We start from the raw sequence: 14,967 nt of genomic DNA, 5'->3' as shown, positions 1-14,967 counted from the left end.
TCAATAGCTGGTTCCGCAAAAACGGAACGGATACGGAAGACATACGGATGCATTTCCGTATGTGTTCCGTTTTTGGGGGCGGACCCATTGATTTGAATGGAGCCACGGAACGTGATTTGCGGGCAATAATAAGACATGTTCTATCTTTCAATGGAACGGAAAAACGGAAATACGGACACGGAATGCATACGGAGTACATTCCGTTTTTTTTGCGGAACCATTGAAATGAATGGTTCCGTATACAGACCGTATACGGAACGCAAAAAAACGGCCTGTAAATGCATTTACCAATGTAGTGCAATACTTTATGTCCACTTTTTATTTTAACTTATAAAAACCTTAAAACATTTTTTTTTTAAAGTTTCAGGCATACATATTATAGATTTGCCCCTAACAGCCTGTATAATATAGTACATGTCCAGATAAAAAATTAAATAAATAAATAAAATTATAAATTATTATAAAATAATTAAAACAACAAAAAATAAATAAATAAATAGGATAAAGATGAAATAAGAATATTATAAACGCTTACCTCCAATATAATAAAAAAGGATAGAATAATAAAAAACGACAAGTGAGCCATTTTGAGCCATCCTGCGCGCCGTACACAGCCGGTTTCCTTTCGCTGCCCGCTGATCTCATGTGTACACGTAATCACTGTGTGTTGGATGTGACAGCCGCTGAGCAGTCAGCATCGCCAGCATGGACCGGGGAGGGATGAAGCACCGGGAAGGACGCCCGGAGATGAGCGGTTACAGTGTGTACGAGGAAGAGAACGAGAAACTTACGGAAACTCTGCGGCTCAAAGCCAGCGCGCTGAAATCTGTGAGTATATAATAAAACTGACCCGACTGGGCCTCCGTACGGCTTAGAAGCAACGAGCCTGTAGGGCCGGTGCTGGACTACAAATCCCGTCAGGCCTCTGTGCCGGCTGTCAATGGCCATAGACGAGCAAACGTTATGGGAGTTGTAGTTTGAAGCACGCTTTGGTTGTTTTTCTATGTGGTTTTTATTTCTCAGGTAGTGGAGAGCTACAGGCTGCCTGAAGTACAGGAAGGCTTCAATGTGATCATCTGCTGCTGCTACAGAGGCTGGAATTGGGTTGTAAATGAACATTTTTAATACACCCCAGGAAAGGGCCTCGTGACATAGAGCGCTGCACCTAGACATATGGGAGCATAAAAGAATTGCTACCGCCATATGGGTGTATTAGAAAGTTTGGTCTGGTGGTTACTAGACAAAAAAAAGAAGAAGGGATCGGAACATAAAGAGGCGATGGTGATACACGGGTGATGGCGGAGTCAGGAAGCCTTGGAACAGTAACGTATATGTAGCAGAGCTGTGTGTGTTATACTGTAGTCGTAGTCAGAGGAGCCAGGGTTCAGGACGGGAGTAAGCACTCCACTACAGGGTTGGGACACCAGGGGCGGATATAGACAGCAGAGGGGCCCCTATGCAGCATTAGTGTGTTGGCCCCTTGCTGTTTATTATATTGATGTCCGACTCCCGTCACCGCTATGGTCGGCTGTTTGAAAATCAGCGCTGCGGCTTCCTCACACCATACCAAGCACAGCGCCCTCCATGGTATAGTGGTTGTGCGTGGTACTGCAGCCCAGTCTCATTCACTTGAATGGGGCTGAGCTGCACCTAGGCCACGTGACCGATGAATGCGCCATCATTGGTCTAGGAAGAGGTCATGGTGCTCACTGGAGTGAAGTGGCCTCTTTAAAAGGCTGATATGTGGGGGGTCTGGGCGTTGAACCCCCTTGATTATCAGTATTAAAGGAGTTGTTCATCCTTCGGGGGGGAAGTTTCTACCAGACCTCCCACGTGGGCGGACCTGCATAGGGAAACATACGTGCTGGGTTCCGGCTCACTAGTGTCCTCATGTCAGCATCTGGCCACTGCAGCCGATGGCCGGACGCAACTGTGATGGGACACGTCACCTCTGTTGCCAGTCGTCGGCTACTGTAGCCGCATGACCTGCGTCGAACAGGATGCTGACATGAGCAAACCAGACCGAGGCAGCAGGGGTCCGGAGGGGAGGTATTTTTTCTCTGCAGGTCCAGCCAAATGAGAGGGGCTGGCAGAAAGGATCCCTGAAGATGAAAAACCCCTTTAAATTCCCAGAAAAACCCTTTAATCATAGGGCTCCTTGTCCCTTAGGCTACAGACACACCACAGTGAAAAACTGACACGCTGTTTTTCATGGCCATGTTCAACCACTTGTGCTTCCATTTTCTGGCTATCTGTCCATTTTTAATGGCTGTTAAAAATGGATTAATTCCATTGGCTTTTTAAAAAAAAAAATAATAATTCCAACCCCTGCAGTGCCCTCAGTACACATAATGTCCCCCATAGTGGCCCCCAGCTGCAATAATGTCCCCCATAGTGGCCCCCAGCTGTAATAATGTCCCCCATAGTGGCCCCCAGCTGTAATAATGTCCCCCATAGTGGCCCCCAGCTGTAATAATGTCCTCCATAGTGGCCCTCAGCTGTAATAATGTCCCCCATAGTGGCCCTCAGCTGTAATGTTTCTTTTTAGAAAAAATATATATACTAATTCGCCTCGTCCACTTGCACGCGCAGAGGCAGTCGCATCTCTCTTGATTATGAAGGACCTGACTAAGGACCTGTGCTAAGCGTGATGACGTCACCACGCTGAGCGCAGGTCCTTCACCATCTAGAGAGGAGCGACTGCCTGTGCAAGTGGATAAGGAGTTTTTTATTTTAATCCCTAAAAGACTGTTTTGAACTAGTGTACCCATTTTTAAAGGCCGTTAGATGGGTGCACCCCTGTCTAGGCGGGCGTTAAAAGCAACCCCATTGATTTGGTCGTGAAAACGGCCTTGTGAATAGCCCCATAGACTTTAATTGGCGCTAAAAATGGCCATAACACGGCCCTACTGTGACAAGCCAAGGGTTGCCCGTTTTTATTGTGGTATGGGCCCTCCTTGCCTATTGGGCCCTTGACATGAATACATCTGAGGGACATGCATTGCATCGCCTGTATGTGGGTGAAGCACTAGCCTACATGTAGTGGTTGGTGGCTGCCGGATTTTCCAAGTGAAACCAAGGTATCCCATCCAGAATCGTTAGTCCATTGGTCACTGCAGCGTGTGTCCTCACCCCAGTAGTAACCAGCACAGTGGTCACACTGGTGAATGTTATCAGACCATTTCATGCAGTAATTATTTGGCTGATACCATGGACAGCGATCTGACAAATCACCTGTGAGTTTTGCTACCTTTGGAGCAATTATCTACTTGGGCACCACCTAGATAATTCCAGGAGCTGGTGTGATTTCCATGACGTCAATAGGACGCCACCTAAGTCATTGGGTACCAGCAGCAAATTTCTTGGTACAGCTCCTTGACTCATCTGACCAAACTCTGATGTCCCGAGGCTCACCCCAGTCCAGAGCTCCTTCGTTCTGTGTATTGGTAGGGACCTTTGGTCATTGACCACACTAATATCGTCTCCAGGACATCTCAGTAGACTTTCAAGGTGCATTGCCCTTTAGAATAATAAAACGCAGATGACTCTCGTTGTGAACGTGGGGAAATCAGTGTCCTCAATAAACTAGAATCCCGGTCTGTCCACACTGATTACGTGTGAGGTGTACAGCTCGCCAAGCCTAGGTCATAGTCTTGTGTAATGTGTACACAGCTTAAGTCCTAAACCAATATTTGTGAGAGTCTTGTTTTTCGTCCCTATGTTTCCCTTAGAATCAGTGCTGGAGAAACCTTTGGAGACGTTGCCAATGAGCCTGAAGAATTGCTCCTTGTGCTTCTTTTTGGGGTTGTTTTCTGTTGATGCCTATGAAAGTGATAATTGTTGGCTCCTATCGAAATCAGTGGATGTCTATGGGTTTTTTTTGGACACCTTTGGTCTTCCAGAACAGAAAGACACACTTGAAGAGGCTCTTAGAAAGCCACACTTGAAGAAGCTCTTAGCTCTTGTCACGGATGATGTTGCAGATAGCTGGAAGTTATGGATAAACATCCGACTGGCTTGATCCCAAACTAAGGAGCATAAAGGTGACCCCTATAAAATCCTAAGAGCTCACCCTGACTGCTAAGCACATACAAGGGTCTCGGAGGTAGACAATTGCATGCCATCGTACCTAGACTGTGTGACACCTGAAAACCCTATAATAGTGAGGGGACACGACCACCGGCTCCCTGCACTTAATACGGAGGGAGTCAGGGTCACCTAGAATCAAGCCAGCAAGGAAACACAATACATAGTAACATAGTACATAAGGCCGAAAAAAAACATTTGTCCATCCAGTTCGGCCTGTTATCCTGCAAGTTGATCCAGAGGAAGGCAAAAAAACCCTGTGAGGTAGAAGCCAATTTTCCTCACTTTAGGGGAATAAAAAATTCCTTCCCGACTCCAATCAGGCAATCGGAATAACTCCCTGGATCAACGACCCCTCTCTAGTAGCTATAGCCTGTAATATTATAAGGAATTATCTGAACAAGCAGCAACAGAAGACTCCAGCAGTGAACACTTCAATCCAGGAAGTAGTATAAACCGCAAAGTGAGGCAGTATGGGAGGGAATATAAAGGAAAGAGGATTAGTCTAAATAGGTGACACCTGGGAGAAGGAAAATAGATGACAAAGTGAAACCAAAACAAAGAACATCATGCAAGAGGTAGAAAAGGACGTCTGTCAGACCTTCTCACAGAAGTGGAGGTGACAGCTCTAGATATTTAAGGGGTTGAGGAACAACTGTCCACTCAGAAGGGAGCGTCTAACGTAAAACCGTCCAAAAACTTCCAACACCCTTCATCCAGGCCACCAGGGAGTGTACCACTTGTGATCAGCGTTGGTAGGAGATGCCTCGGAGATGCCCCACCAATAGTAGTGACCCTGCTCTGCTCATGACATGGCTTTTGGATAGTTATGCCTGCCTGGCGGCTTAGCATTGCAGATCTTGTATGCAGTCATTTTAAGGGAAGACATGTGGGAGGAGTAGGAAGGTTCCTTACCAAAGATAAAGTTTCACTATTCATGAAGAGTTAAGCTGACCATACAGAATAGATGTGTGACAGCCAAACCAGACTACTTTGGCAAGACTAGCCAAGCATCTAATGTGTATGGGAGCCTCCCAACTTTTCCCTAACAGTAGCTGTCGGGGCAAATGAGGATTGGGCAAGTTGAATTTCAACTTCCTCAACCTTTTAGTTCTTGAGGAGATAAGTGGATGTCAGAGGTCTCTAGCAGTGGCTTCCTCTTCCTACTGAGAACTTGTTTGCTTGACCCAGCTGAGCATGCATGTATTTGAGGCAAATGGTAGTGGTAGCTATGTTGTGCGTATGGCCGGCCTAAGACTTAAATGCAGGTTTTAGGACGTAATGTAGACTTCATGAACTGGATAGACCACTCCAGAAGCTTATGTAGACCACCATAGAAATCGTCCGCCTTTCGGACTTCTATATTTCTCAGTGCTCTTTGTTTGCTCCGTATTCTGAGTGTGCATGTAGCTGCCTATCAATAGGTTATAAAGAGCGTCTCTCGCTCTGGAGGACCCGACCTGTCCAACATTACACAGGCAACCCATTGGTTTGAGTGGACACCAGAGGTCACACTACACTTTTTTTTTTTTTTTAAAGAAAAGTAAAATCACTCCTCTTAACAATTTTGAGGAGTATTTTTAGCCGCCAAGGAGTATGAATTTTGCGGTAATTCACATATACACTCACCTAAAGAATTATTAGGAACACCATACTAATACGGTGTTGGACCCCCTTTTGCCTTCAGAACTGCCTTAATTCTACGTGGCATTGATTCCACAAGGTGATGATAGCATTCTTTAGAAATGTTGGCCCATATTGATAGGATAGCATCTTGGAGTTGATGGAGATTTGAGGGATGCACATCCAGGGCACGAAGCTCCCGTTCCACCACATCCCAAAGATGCTCTATTGGGTTGAGATCTGGTGACTGTGGGGCCATTTTAGTACAGTGAACTCATTGTCATGTTCAAGAAACCAATTTGAAATGATTGGAGCTTTGTGACATGGTGCATTATCCTGCTGGAAGTAGCCATCAGAGGATGGATACATGTTCTCATTCTGTTTACGCCAAATTCGGAATCACCCATTTGAATGTCTCAACAGAAATCGAGACTCATCAGACCAGGCAACATTTTTCCAGTCTTCAACAGTCCAATTTTGGTGAGCTCGTGCAAATTGTAGCCTCTTTTTCCTATTTGTAGTGGAGATGAGTGGTACCCGGTGGGGTCTTCTGCTGTTGTAGACCATCCGCCTCAAGGTTGTGCGTGTTGTGGCTTCACAAATGCTTTGCTGCATACCTCGGTTGTAACGAGTGGTTATTTCAGTCAACGTTGCTCTTCTATCAGCTTGAATCAGTCGGCCCATTCTCCTCTGACCTCTAGCATCCACAAGGCATTTTTGCCCACAGGACTGCCGCATACTGGATGTTTTTCCCTTTTCACACCATTCTTTGTAAACCCTAGAAATGGTTGTGCGTGAAAATCCCAGTAACTGAGCAGATTGTGAAATACTCAGACCGGCCCGTCTGGCACCAACAACCATGCCACGCTCAAAATTGCTTAAATCACCTTTCTTTCCCATTCTGACATTCAGTTTGGAGTTCAGGAGATTGTCTTGACCAGGAGCCCCCCCCTAAATGCATTGAAGCAACTGCCATGTGATTGGTTGACTAGATAATTGCATTAATGAGAAATAGAACAGGTGTTCCGAATAATTCTTTAGGTGAGTGTATAATGCATAGGCCCACATAAGGTTATGAGGCGGATATTTCTGCAGGGAAACCATTGCTAGTCTCCCATGCAGAAATAAATGTAGACAATTTTACATTTATCCAATATCATACACTAGGCATAAGACCACTGCTTTCGTACACAGGGCCCGCCCAACGCAAGTAAAATGGCCTGAACAGGTGTCTATGGCGCTTGTACAGGCGTTACTGCGACCTCCTGAGAGAGGCGCTGTTACCGGGGGAAAGACACCTACAATTACCAGTGCTGTGTCTGCACCATAGCAGTTTGACGGTTCACGGAAAACACCAACGTACAAGACGGGGTTAGAAGGGTTAAATCATCCACATTTTGACTGAATGATCAATAATACAGAATATTACAATTAAAGGGATCATACCTGGGGCCCCACGACCTGGAATCGGGACAGGGCGCGGCCGTCTAATACCAATTCTGCCTCCTTGCACCTATCTGGGAGCTGGGAGGTCTATATGAGCTTGTGATGGAAATCAAAATCTCTGCTTGCTGTCTGCGAAACATTTGTTTTGCAGGCCCTAACTTGACAGTCTCAGCTATAACTGGCCCTGCTGCTGTATCTGGGCACGAATGAGATGCATTTTTTTCACTAACGATTCCATTCAGTGACAGCAAGCTGAGATCTTGCCAATAGAGTAGACTTGGAAACACCGTATTTTAAAAAGTTGCAGAACTTTCTCACTATGAACTTATTGAACAAGAGAACGGTGTTGTCCCAAGATTTAAGCTTATGCTCTAATCCACAGGGTATAATCGATTCAGGCCTGACCGCTGGGGTCTCACTGATCGAGGACGGGGTCCTGTGTCCTCCTGGATAAATGGAGGGGTGGTCGAGCATGTGCACTGCCGCCCCATTCATCTCCATATCGCAGAGCCCTGTACTCAATCTCATGCTGATGAATGGGGCGGCAGTGCGCATGCTCGACCACTGCTCCTTGGTGTTCAGTGTCATGATCCTTGGGGGGGGGGGGGGGGGGGGGTTCTACCCATCGGACCCCCATTGACCAGACACTTATCCCTTCTCCTGTTAATTGGGGATAGGTTTAAATCTTTGGACAACCTGTTTAAAGGGGTTGTTCGACTATTTCTAACTTGGATAGGTCATCATTATCTGATCGGTGGGGGACAGACACCCGGGATCCCGCCGATCAGCTGTTTGAGAAGGCAGCGGCGCTCCTGTGAGTACCACGGCCTTTTCGCAGCTTATCGAGCACAGCGCCGTACATTGTATAGTGGCTGTGCTTGGTATTGCAGCTCAGTCTCATTCACTTCAAGGAGAGTGAGCTGCGCCTAAGCGGGACCGATGGGTAAGCTGCAAGAAGACAGTGTGCTCACAGGAGTGCTGGGCCTTCTCAGACTGCTGATCATTGGGGCTCCTGTGTGTCAGACCCCCACCGATCAAGTACTGATCAGTAAGAACTCCCCCTTAAAGAAGAACTCCCACTGAAATGTTATTTTCTGACCTGTTACATGAAGTACATGATGTAAACTGTACTGAATGTAATCTTCTTACCAATGACTGTATTTGAGAGTTATAACCTCCCTTCTGATCCTCAGCTGTGTCATGTGACCAGCACTCTGATCTCCAACTAACACAGGAAGTCAGTTACTCCTCTATTTATTCCTAAGAGACTGACATTGAGGCTCCCATAGGAACACATAGAGAAACTGGCCTCCTGTCCACACATAAGAAGCTGTATTATTTGGAAAGTTAGTGCTGGTCACATGACACAGCTGAGGATCAGAAGGGAGGTTATAACTCACAAATACAGTCACTGGCAAGAAGATTACATAATGGGCCTTACAGGTCAGAGAATAACTTTTTTCTTGGAAGTGCTTCTTTAAGAAATCTCCTTCAGGACTCCATATTTCCATGCTGTCCAGTTGCAGACTAATTTTTTTTCTTGCTATTTCTTCAGCTTTCTATCGATATTGGGACAGAAGTGAAATACCACAATAAATTACTGTCAGAAATGGTGAGTACGCGCGACAGGATGCACCAGGCCTTAAACAGATGAATCTTGAGACTTCCGAAGGTGAACGTGAAAACCCACCCTCACTATTTACCGCACCTGCTGACCCTGCATGAAACACTTCACTACCAAATTACCCCATGTTTGTAAGCCCCGCCCACACAAAAAGAAACGCCCCTGTGGGGGCTAATTTGCAGAAATTGCCCTCATTTTGGTTCTTTTTGCAAGAATGAAACTATTGGCACATGTGAGGTAGTTTAGTAATGTGGTGCTAGGTGGGGTGCAAGACTCTGGTGTAGATGAATTCAGAGGAATGGGTCATCACTCTTGCCATAGTTACCAATTAGATCACTGCCGTTCATTTTCCAAAGCGGATTTGCACATTATGTCATCTGTATGGTTGCTGTGGAAACAATGACAAAATGTGATAGATTTTGGAGGCAATTATATTGCTGTACACATGAGGCAGTATTATAGTAGTTATATTCTTGTACATAGGAGGCAGTATTATAGTAGTTATATTCTTGTACATAGGGGCAGTATTATAGTAGTTATATTCTTGTACATAGGAGCAGTATTATAGTAGATATATTCTTGTACATAGGAGCAGTATTATAGTAGTTATATTCTTGTACATAGGAGCAGTATAATAGTAGTTATATTCTTGTACATAGGAGGCAGTATTATAGTAGTTATATTCTTGTACATAGGAGCAGTATTATAGTAGTTATATTCTTGTACATAGGAGCAGTATTATAGTAGTTATATTCTTGTACATAGGAGCAGTATTATAGTAGTTATATTCTTGTACATAGGAGCAGTATTATAGTAGTTATATTCTTGTACATAGGAGCAGTATTATAGTAGTTATATTCTTGTACATAGGAGCAGTATTATAGTAGTTATATTCTTGTACATAGGAGCAGTATTATAGTAGTTATATTCTTGTACATAGGAGCAGTATTATAGTAGTTATATTCTTGTACATAGGAGCAGTATTATAGTAGTTATATTCTTGTACATAGGAGCAGTATTATAGTAGTTATATTCTTGTACATAGGAGCAGTATTATAGTAGTTATATTCTTGTACATAGGAGCAGTATTATAGTAGTTATATTCTTGTACATAGGAGCAGTATTATAGTAGTTATATTCTTGTACATAGGAGGCAGTATTATAGTAGTTATATTCTTGTACATAGGAGGCAGTATTATAGTAGTTATATTCTTGTACATAGGAGGCAGTATTATAGTAGTTATATTCCTGTACATAGGAGGCAGTATTATAGTAGTTATATTCTTGTACATAGGAGGCAGTATTATAGTAGTTATATTCTTGTACATAGGAGCAGTATTATAGTAGTTATATTCTTGTACATAGGAGGCAGTATTATAGTAGTTATATTCTTGTACATAGGAGGCAGTATTATAGTAGTTCCTGTACTTAGGAGTCAGTATTTAATAGATCTTATTCTTATATGTTCTTTCTGCATACAGAATATTTAATGTTACATTGTATAAATTAACTACGTTTTTGCTGAACAATTTACATTTTATCTGTTTTTTAAGGACTCGGATTTCGACTCAGCCGGTGGTTTCTTAGGGGCTACAATGGGCAGACTGAAGGCGCTCTCCAGGGGCAGCCAGGCTAAGCTGTTTTTGTATATGATGCTCTTCGCCTTTTTTGTTTTCTTTGTCATTTACTGGTTTGTGAAGCTCAGGTGATCGGACTTGTTTTTTTTTCTTTTTAATTGTGCCAAACAATTTGGTCTTCGTTCTCTCGGGACATGCTGGGAATTTCAGTTTTACAACACAACGGAGACCAGTGTTTTGGAGCATATTCTCCAGTGACTGCAGCGTAGACCCTCATTTGGTGGAAGATGGCGTCGTTGAGACCATGAATCGCCTTATAATCGCCCTAGCTCACCGGAACCCGGATCCTTTCATGTTCCCCGTCATTCATTCCAGTAAATCCATAGGTGTACAATGATGAAAGTGGCAACTCCCAGCAGAAGAGAATTAATGATCTGAGAAGAGCTATGGAGGACCACACTGTGTCAATCATTATCTAATTATGAGAAAGTCGCACAGGGGACTCATCCTTATGGATGGAAGCGCACAATTTCCAGGCTTGGATGCATCTAACCCTCCTCCCCCACCTCCTGGAATTTCCACTATGGAAAGTTAAAACATTTATCTGTAGTAAATTAATATTTTGGACGGACATTAAACAGCGCTTTTATCCTGTGATATGTGATCATCTCGTATTACTTTTACATGCAGCTTTCTAACACAGGTCCCCTCTGTGCAGAGAACCCTGCGGCCCTCCAGCTGTTGCAAAACTACAAGCATGCAGGGAGTTGGTTTTGCAACAGCTAGAGGGCCGCAGGTTGGACATCCCTTATATAGAACATGACAGTCTCTGGACCTCACATGAATCCAGAGATCTCTCCATTCATTGCTCCAATTGCTCTGCAAGCTGGCAACTCAGGGGGCATGTCCTTTCTGCTGCCGCTGGTGGCAGTTGAAGGATGGTACTGAGCATGTCCGTCCATCTCAGTGAGCTGGACAAAGAATTTAGAAAAAGAGCAAACAGCAGGTGGCGCTGTACAGATAGATTTCAGTAAATAACTCAGCGGTTTCGCAAAATTTTTAGTTACATAAAATTACAAAAGTATTTAGACCCAGGTGCTTGGTTTGAAAAGGGACAACCCCTTTAACCATAGTGCTCCGTGCTACATCCGTGCACATGAGACAGCATCTGGTACTGCACAATATGGCCGTGAGTAAAGATTGCCATATGATGCCATGGTAGTCGTGCGATATAATCCTAGGACTGCACCGTTCATGGTCTCCAGCGTTGATCGTGCATGCATTAAAGGGAATCTGTTAGCTCCAAAACACCCCCCACACTAGAGTAAGGGCTCTTTCACACTTGCGTTGTCCGGATCCGGCGTGTACTCCACTTGCCGGAATTACACGCCGGATCCGGAAAAACGCAAGTGAACTGAAAGCATGTGAAGACGTATCCGTCTTCAAAATGCGTTCAGTGTTACTATGGCACCCAGGACGCTATTAAAGTCCTGGTTGCCATAGTAGTAGAGGGGAGCGGTATACTTACCGTCCGTGCGGCTCCCGGGGCGCTCTAGAATGACGTCAGAGCGCCCCATGCGCATGGATCACGTCATCCATGCGCGTGGGGCGCCCTGACGTCACTCTGGAGCGCCCGGGGAGCCGCATGGACGGTAAGTATGCTGCTCCCCACTACACTTTACCATGGCTGCCAGGACTTTAGCGTCCTTGCAGCCATGGTAACCATTCAGAAAAAGCTAAACGTCGGGTCCGGCAATGCGCCGAAACGACATTTAGCTTAAGTCCGGATCAATGCCTTTCAATGGGCATTCATTCCGGATCCGGCCTTGCGGCAAGTCTTCAGGATTTTTGGCCGAAGCAAAAAGCGCAGCATGCTGCGGTATTTTCTCCGGCCAAAAAACGTTCCGTTCCGGAACTGAAGACATCCTGATGCATCCTGAACGGATTTCTCTCCATTCAGAATGCATTAGGATAAAACTGATCAGGATTCTTCCGGCATAGAGCCCCGACGACGGAACTCTATGCCGGAAGACAAGAACGCAAGTGTGAAAGAGCCCTAAGAGGTGTATATAGCGTAAGTGACACAGAGTCTGATTATGGAATTTTTCTCTTAATACTCGCTTGCATGCTGACACAGTAAATGCATTGAGAAGACTGCTGTGCGAGTCCTCTGCATTGTGTGCGTGCGCTGAGGAGTCCTCTCAATGCTATTTACAGCTGGATTATCGGAGCACACTGTCAGAATGCAAGTGAGTATGAAGATAAAAATTGCACAATTGATCCCGGAGTCATTGACTCTATAACTACTTACTATTGTTTAGGGGATGTTTTGGAGCTTACAGGTTCCCTTTAAAGACTCTCTTAGCACTGACTTCACATAGACTTGTGCAATCTGCAGCCATATTGTCTCCTTACGCTGAAAGGGGTTATCCAAGAAGACCTATAATGCCTCCCCCATATGCTCAGGCCCATCACATAGATAGTACTTACCTGGCACCTGTGTCACTTCTGAAGCCTGCACGGCCGCCGCTGCATCTCCCCATTGCGCGGGTGAAAACATCCAGCATCGGGGGGGGGGGGCAGCCAATAGCAGGCCGCGACGGGAAAGAGCCTCCCTAGCATCGTGGGTGAGGCTCGTTCCTGTCGTGGCCTGCTAATCGCTGCCCCCCGACAACGGATGTTTTCATCCACGGGACGGGGAGATGCAGCGGCGGCCGTGCCGGCATTAGAAGCGGCGCAGGTGCCGAGGAGCGAGGTAAGGGGCATTATAGGCCTTAAATAACCGCTTGAAGGCGAACTTAAAACGGTTGCTATTGGATTGCTTACCCCTCCCTACGCAGGACTCCTTTACTATTGATGAGAATCCACCCAGTCAGACAAACATTTATTGACACCTGATAACAGTTTTGGTGGAAGCCCCATCCCTTTAACATTATAGAAATTGTTAGAAAGGGACACGTAACCTAAAGATTGACACAAATTAGAGAGTTGCCTGTTAGCCCACCTACATAGACTCCTACCAGACCCCGAAAGAAGCAATCTTCTAGAAAACTGCCAAAGATGAAAGGACCTTTAATGGTTTGGTCTTCTCCATATTGCTGATGTGTTGGAAATGGGTGGGGGCTTAGTCTGAAGTTCATTGCAGTATGAGAAGGTTTCTTCTACCTTCCAGATCTAAACCTAAACACCTCCTCATTTTCCTAGAGCTCTTCTTCTTTTAATGTGCCCAAACACCTTCAGTATCGGTCATTCGGCCGACGGTGATCTCTCCCAACACCCTGCTGACGACTTATCTCCTGGGAAGGTTGGGTGTTGAAGTTCAAAGCGCCCGATCTTTATCTACCCCAGAATCATCTACCGGAGGAAAGTCAGGAGGCCCCTATACATATTAGACTGTTGGCCCTAAAGGGATATTCTGAGAGTAGATTATTGATGACCTATCCTCAGGATCAGATTGCTGGGGATCTAAATACCAACAGCCCCACCGATCAGTTGTTTGAAGAGGCCGCCGCACTCTAATGAGTGCCGCAGCCACGTCCTAGGCCAGTGATGTAACGTTGTCCTATGTGCACCTCAAGTGAATGAGCCTTGGCTGCAATACCAAGCACAACCACTATGCAATGTTGGGCCACTTTACTGCTGATTGTTGGAGGTGCCGGGAGTCTGAACCCTGCCGATCAAATATGGGTGACCTCTCCCGAGGAATGGAAAACCTGTTTAAAGGTTTTCTAGCTTTCAATTTGGCCATAGAGCATTGATCCTTACATAAAAAAGTCACTTGTCTGCTCTCTGCCACTCCATTCCAGAGTCCAGTCCTGCTCCTGCCAGTCCCCGGGCTTTAAACTTCTGGGAAGGATCATGTGTTCTTCTGCAGCCAATCACTGGTCTCACCAGTGACATGACTCCAATCAGCATCTCACGTGCCGCTTGGGAAAACATCACCACAGAGGCCAGTGACTGGCTGCAGCAGCAGCGCTTCTGACCAGGTTCAGACATTTACAGGAATGGAAGGAGCTGGACCAGACCCTTGATACCGCAATGGCATTGATACAGGTGCATGACATTTTTACTTCAGGATCAGCCCTCTACAATTGACCCACAAGCTGGAATAACCCTTTAAGGCCTCATGCACACGACCGTATGTATTTTGCATTCCGTATTTTGCAGAACGGAAGAGCCGGCCCCTAATAGAACAGTCCTATCCTTGTCCGTATCCGGACAATAATAGGACATGTTCTATTTTTTTGCGGAACGGGATTACGGAAACGGAAGGCACACGGAGTAACTTATGTTTCTTTTGCGGACCCATTAAAGTGAATGGTTCCGCATACGGTCCGCAAAAAAAAACAACATAACGGGCAAGGAAAGAAAATACATTCGTGTGCATGAGGCCCAAGTCTAAACATAAAGCGGGATAAAGTAGGGAAGATAAAATATAACCTATTTCAATTTTAAACACTTTTGCTAATCTTTTTAACCTTTTGATCTGATATATTGGGTTAGTTCAGGCTCCGGGGGTATAGCAGGAAGACGGGCGTTTTTTAAAAAGCGGAAAATCTCTTTAAATTCCCTCCAAAAATAGCATTTTGTTGTAAATTCTATCGTTTTTCT

The 14,967-nt window shown here is 45.2% G+C and overlaps 1 protein-coding gene across 1 annotated transcript; it reads left to right on the top strand.

Moving 5' to 3' along the window:
- The first annotated feature begins 639 nt into the window (after positions 1 to 639).
- BET1 (Bet1 golgi vesicular membrane trafficking protein) lies at positions 640 to 11,011 on the top strand. The gene is made up of 3 exons (XM_040431206.1): positions 640 to 828; positions 8,711 to 8,767; positions 10,333 to 11,011. The coding sequence occupies exons 1-3, from the start codon at positions 706 to 708 to the stop codon at positions 10,486 to 10,488; spliced, it is 336 nt and encodes a 111-aa protein (XP_040287140.1). The 5' UTR covers positions 640 to 705; the 3' UTR covers positions 10,489 to 11,011.
- Positions 11,012 to 14,967: the final 3,956 nt, after the last annotated feature.

Source organism: Bufo bufo, chromosome 5 (assembly GCF_905171765.1).
Source record: "Bufo bufo chromosome 5, aBufBuf1.1, whole genome shotgun sequence".
NCBI classification, from domain to species: domain Eukaryota; kingdom Metazoa; phylum Chordata; class Amphibia; order Anura; family Bufonidae; genus Bufo; species Bufo bufo.
Note: the sequence above shows the minus strand (reverse complement) of the source record. Positions and strands in the feature narration are given on the sequence as shown.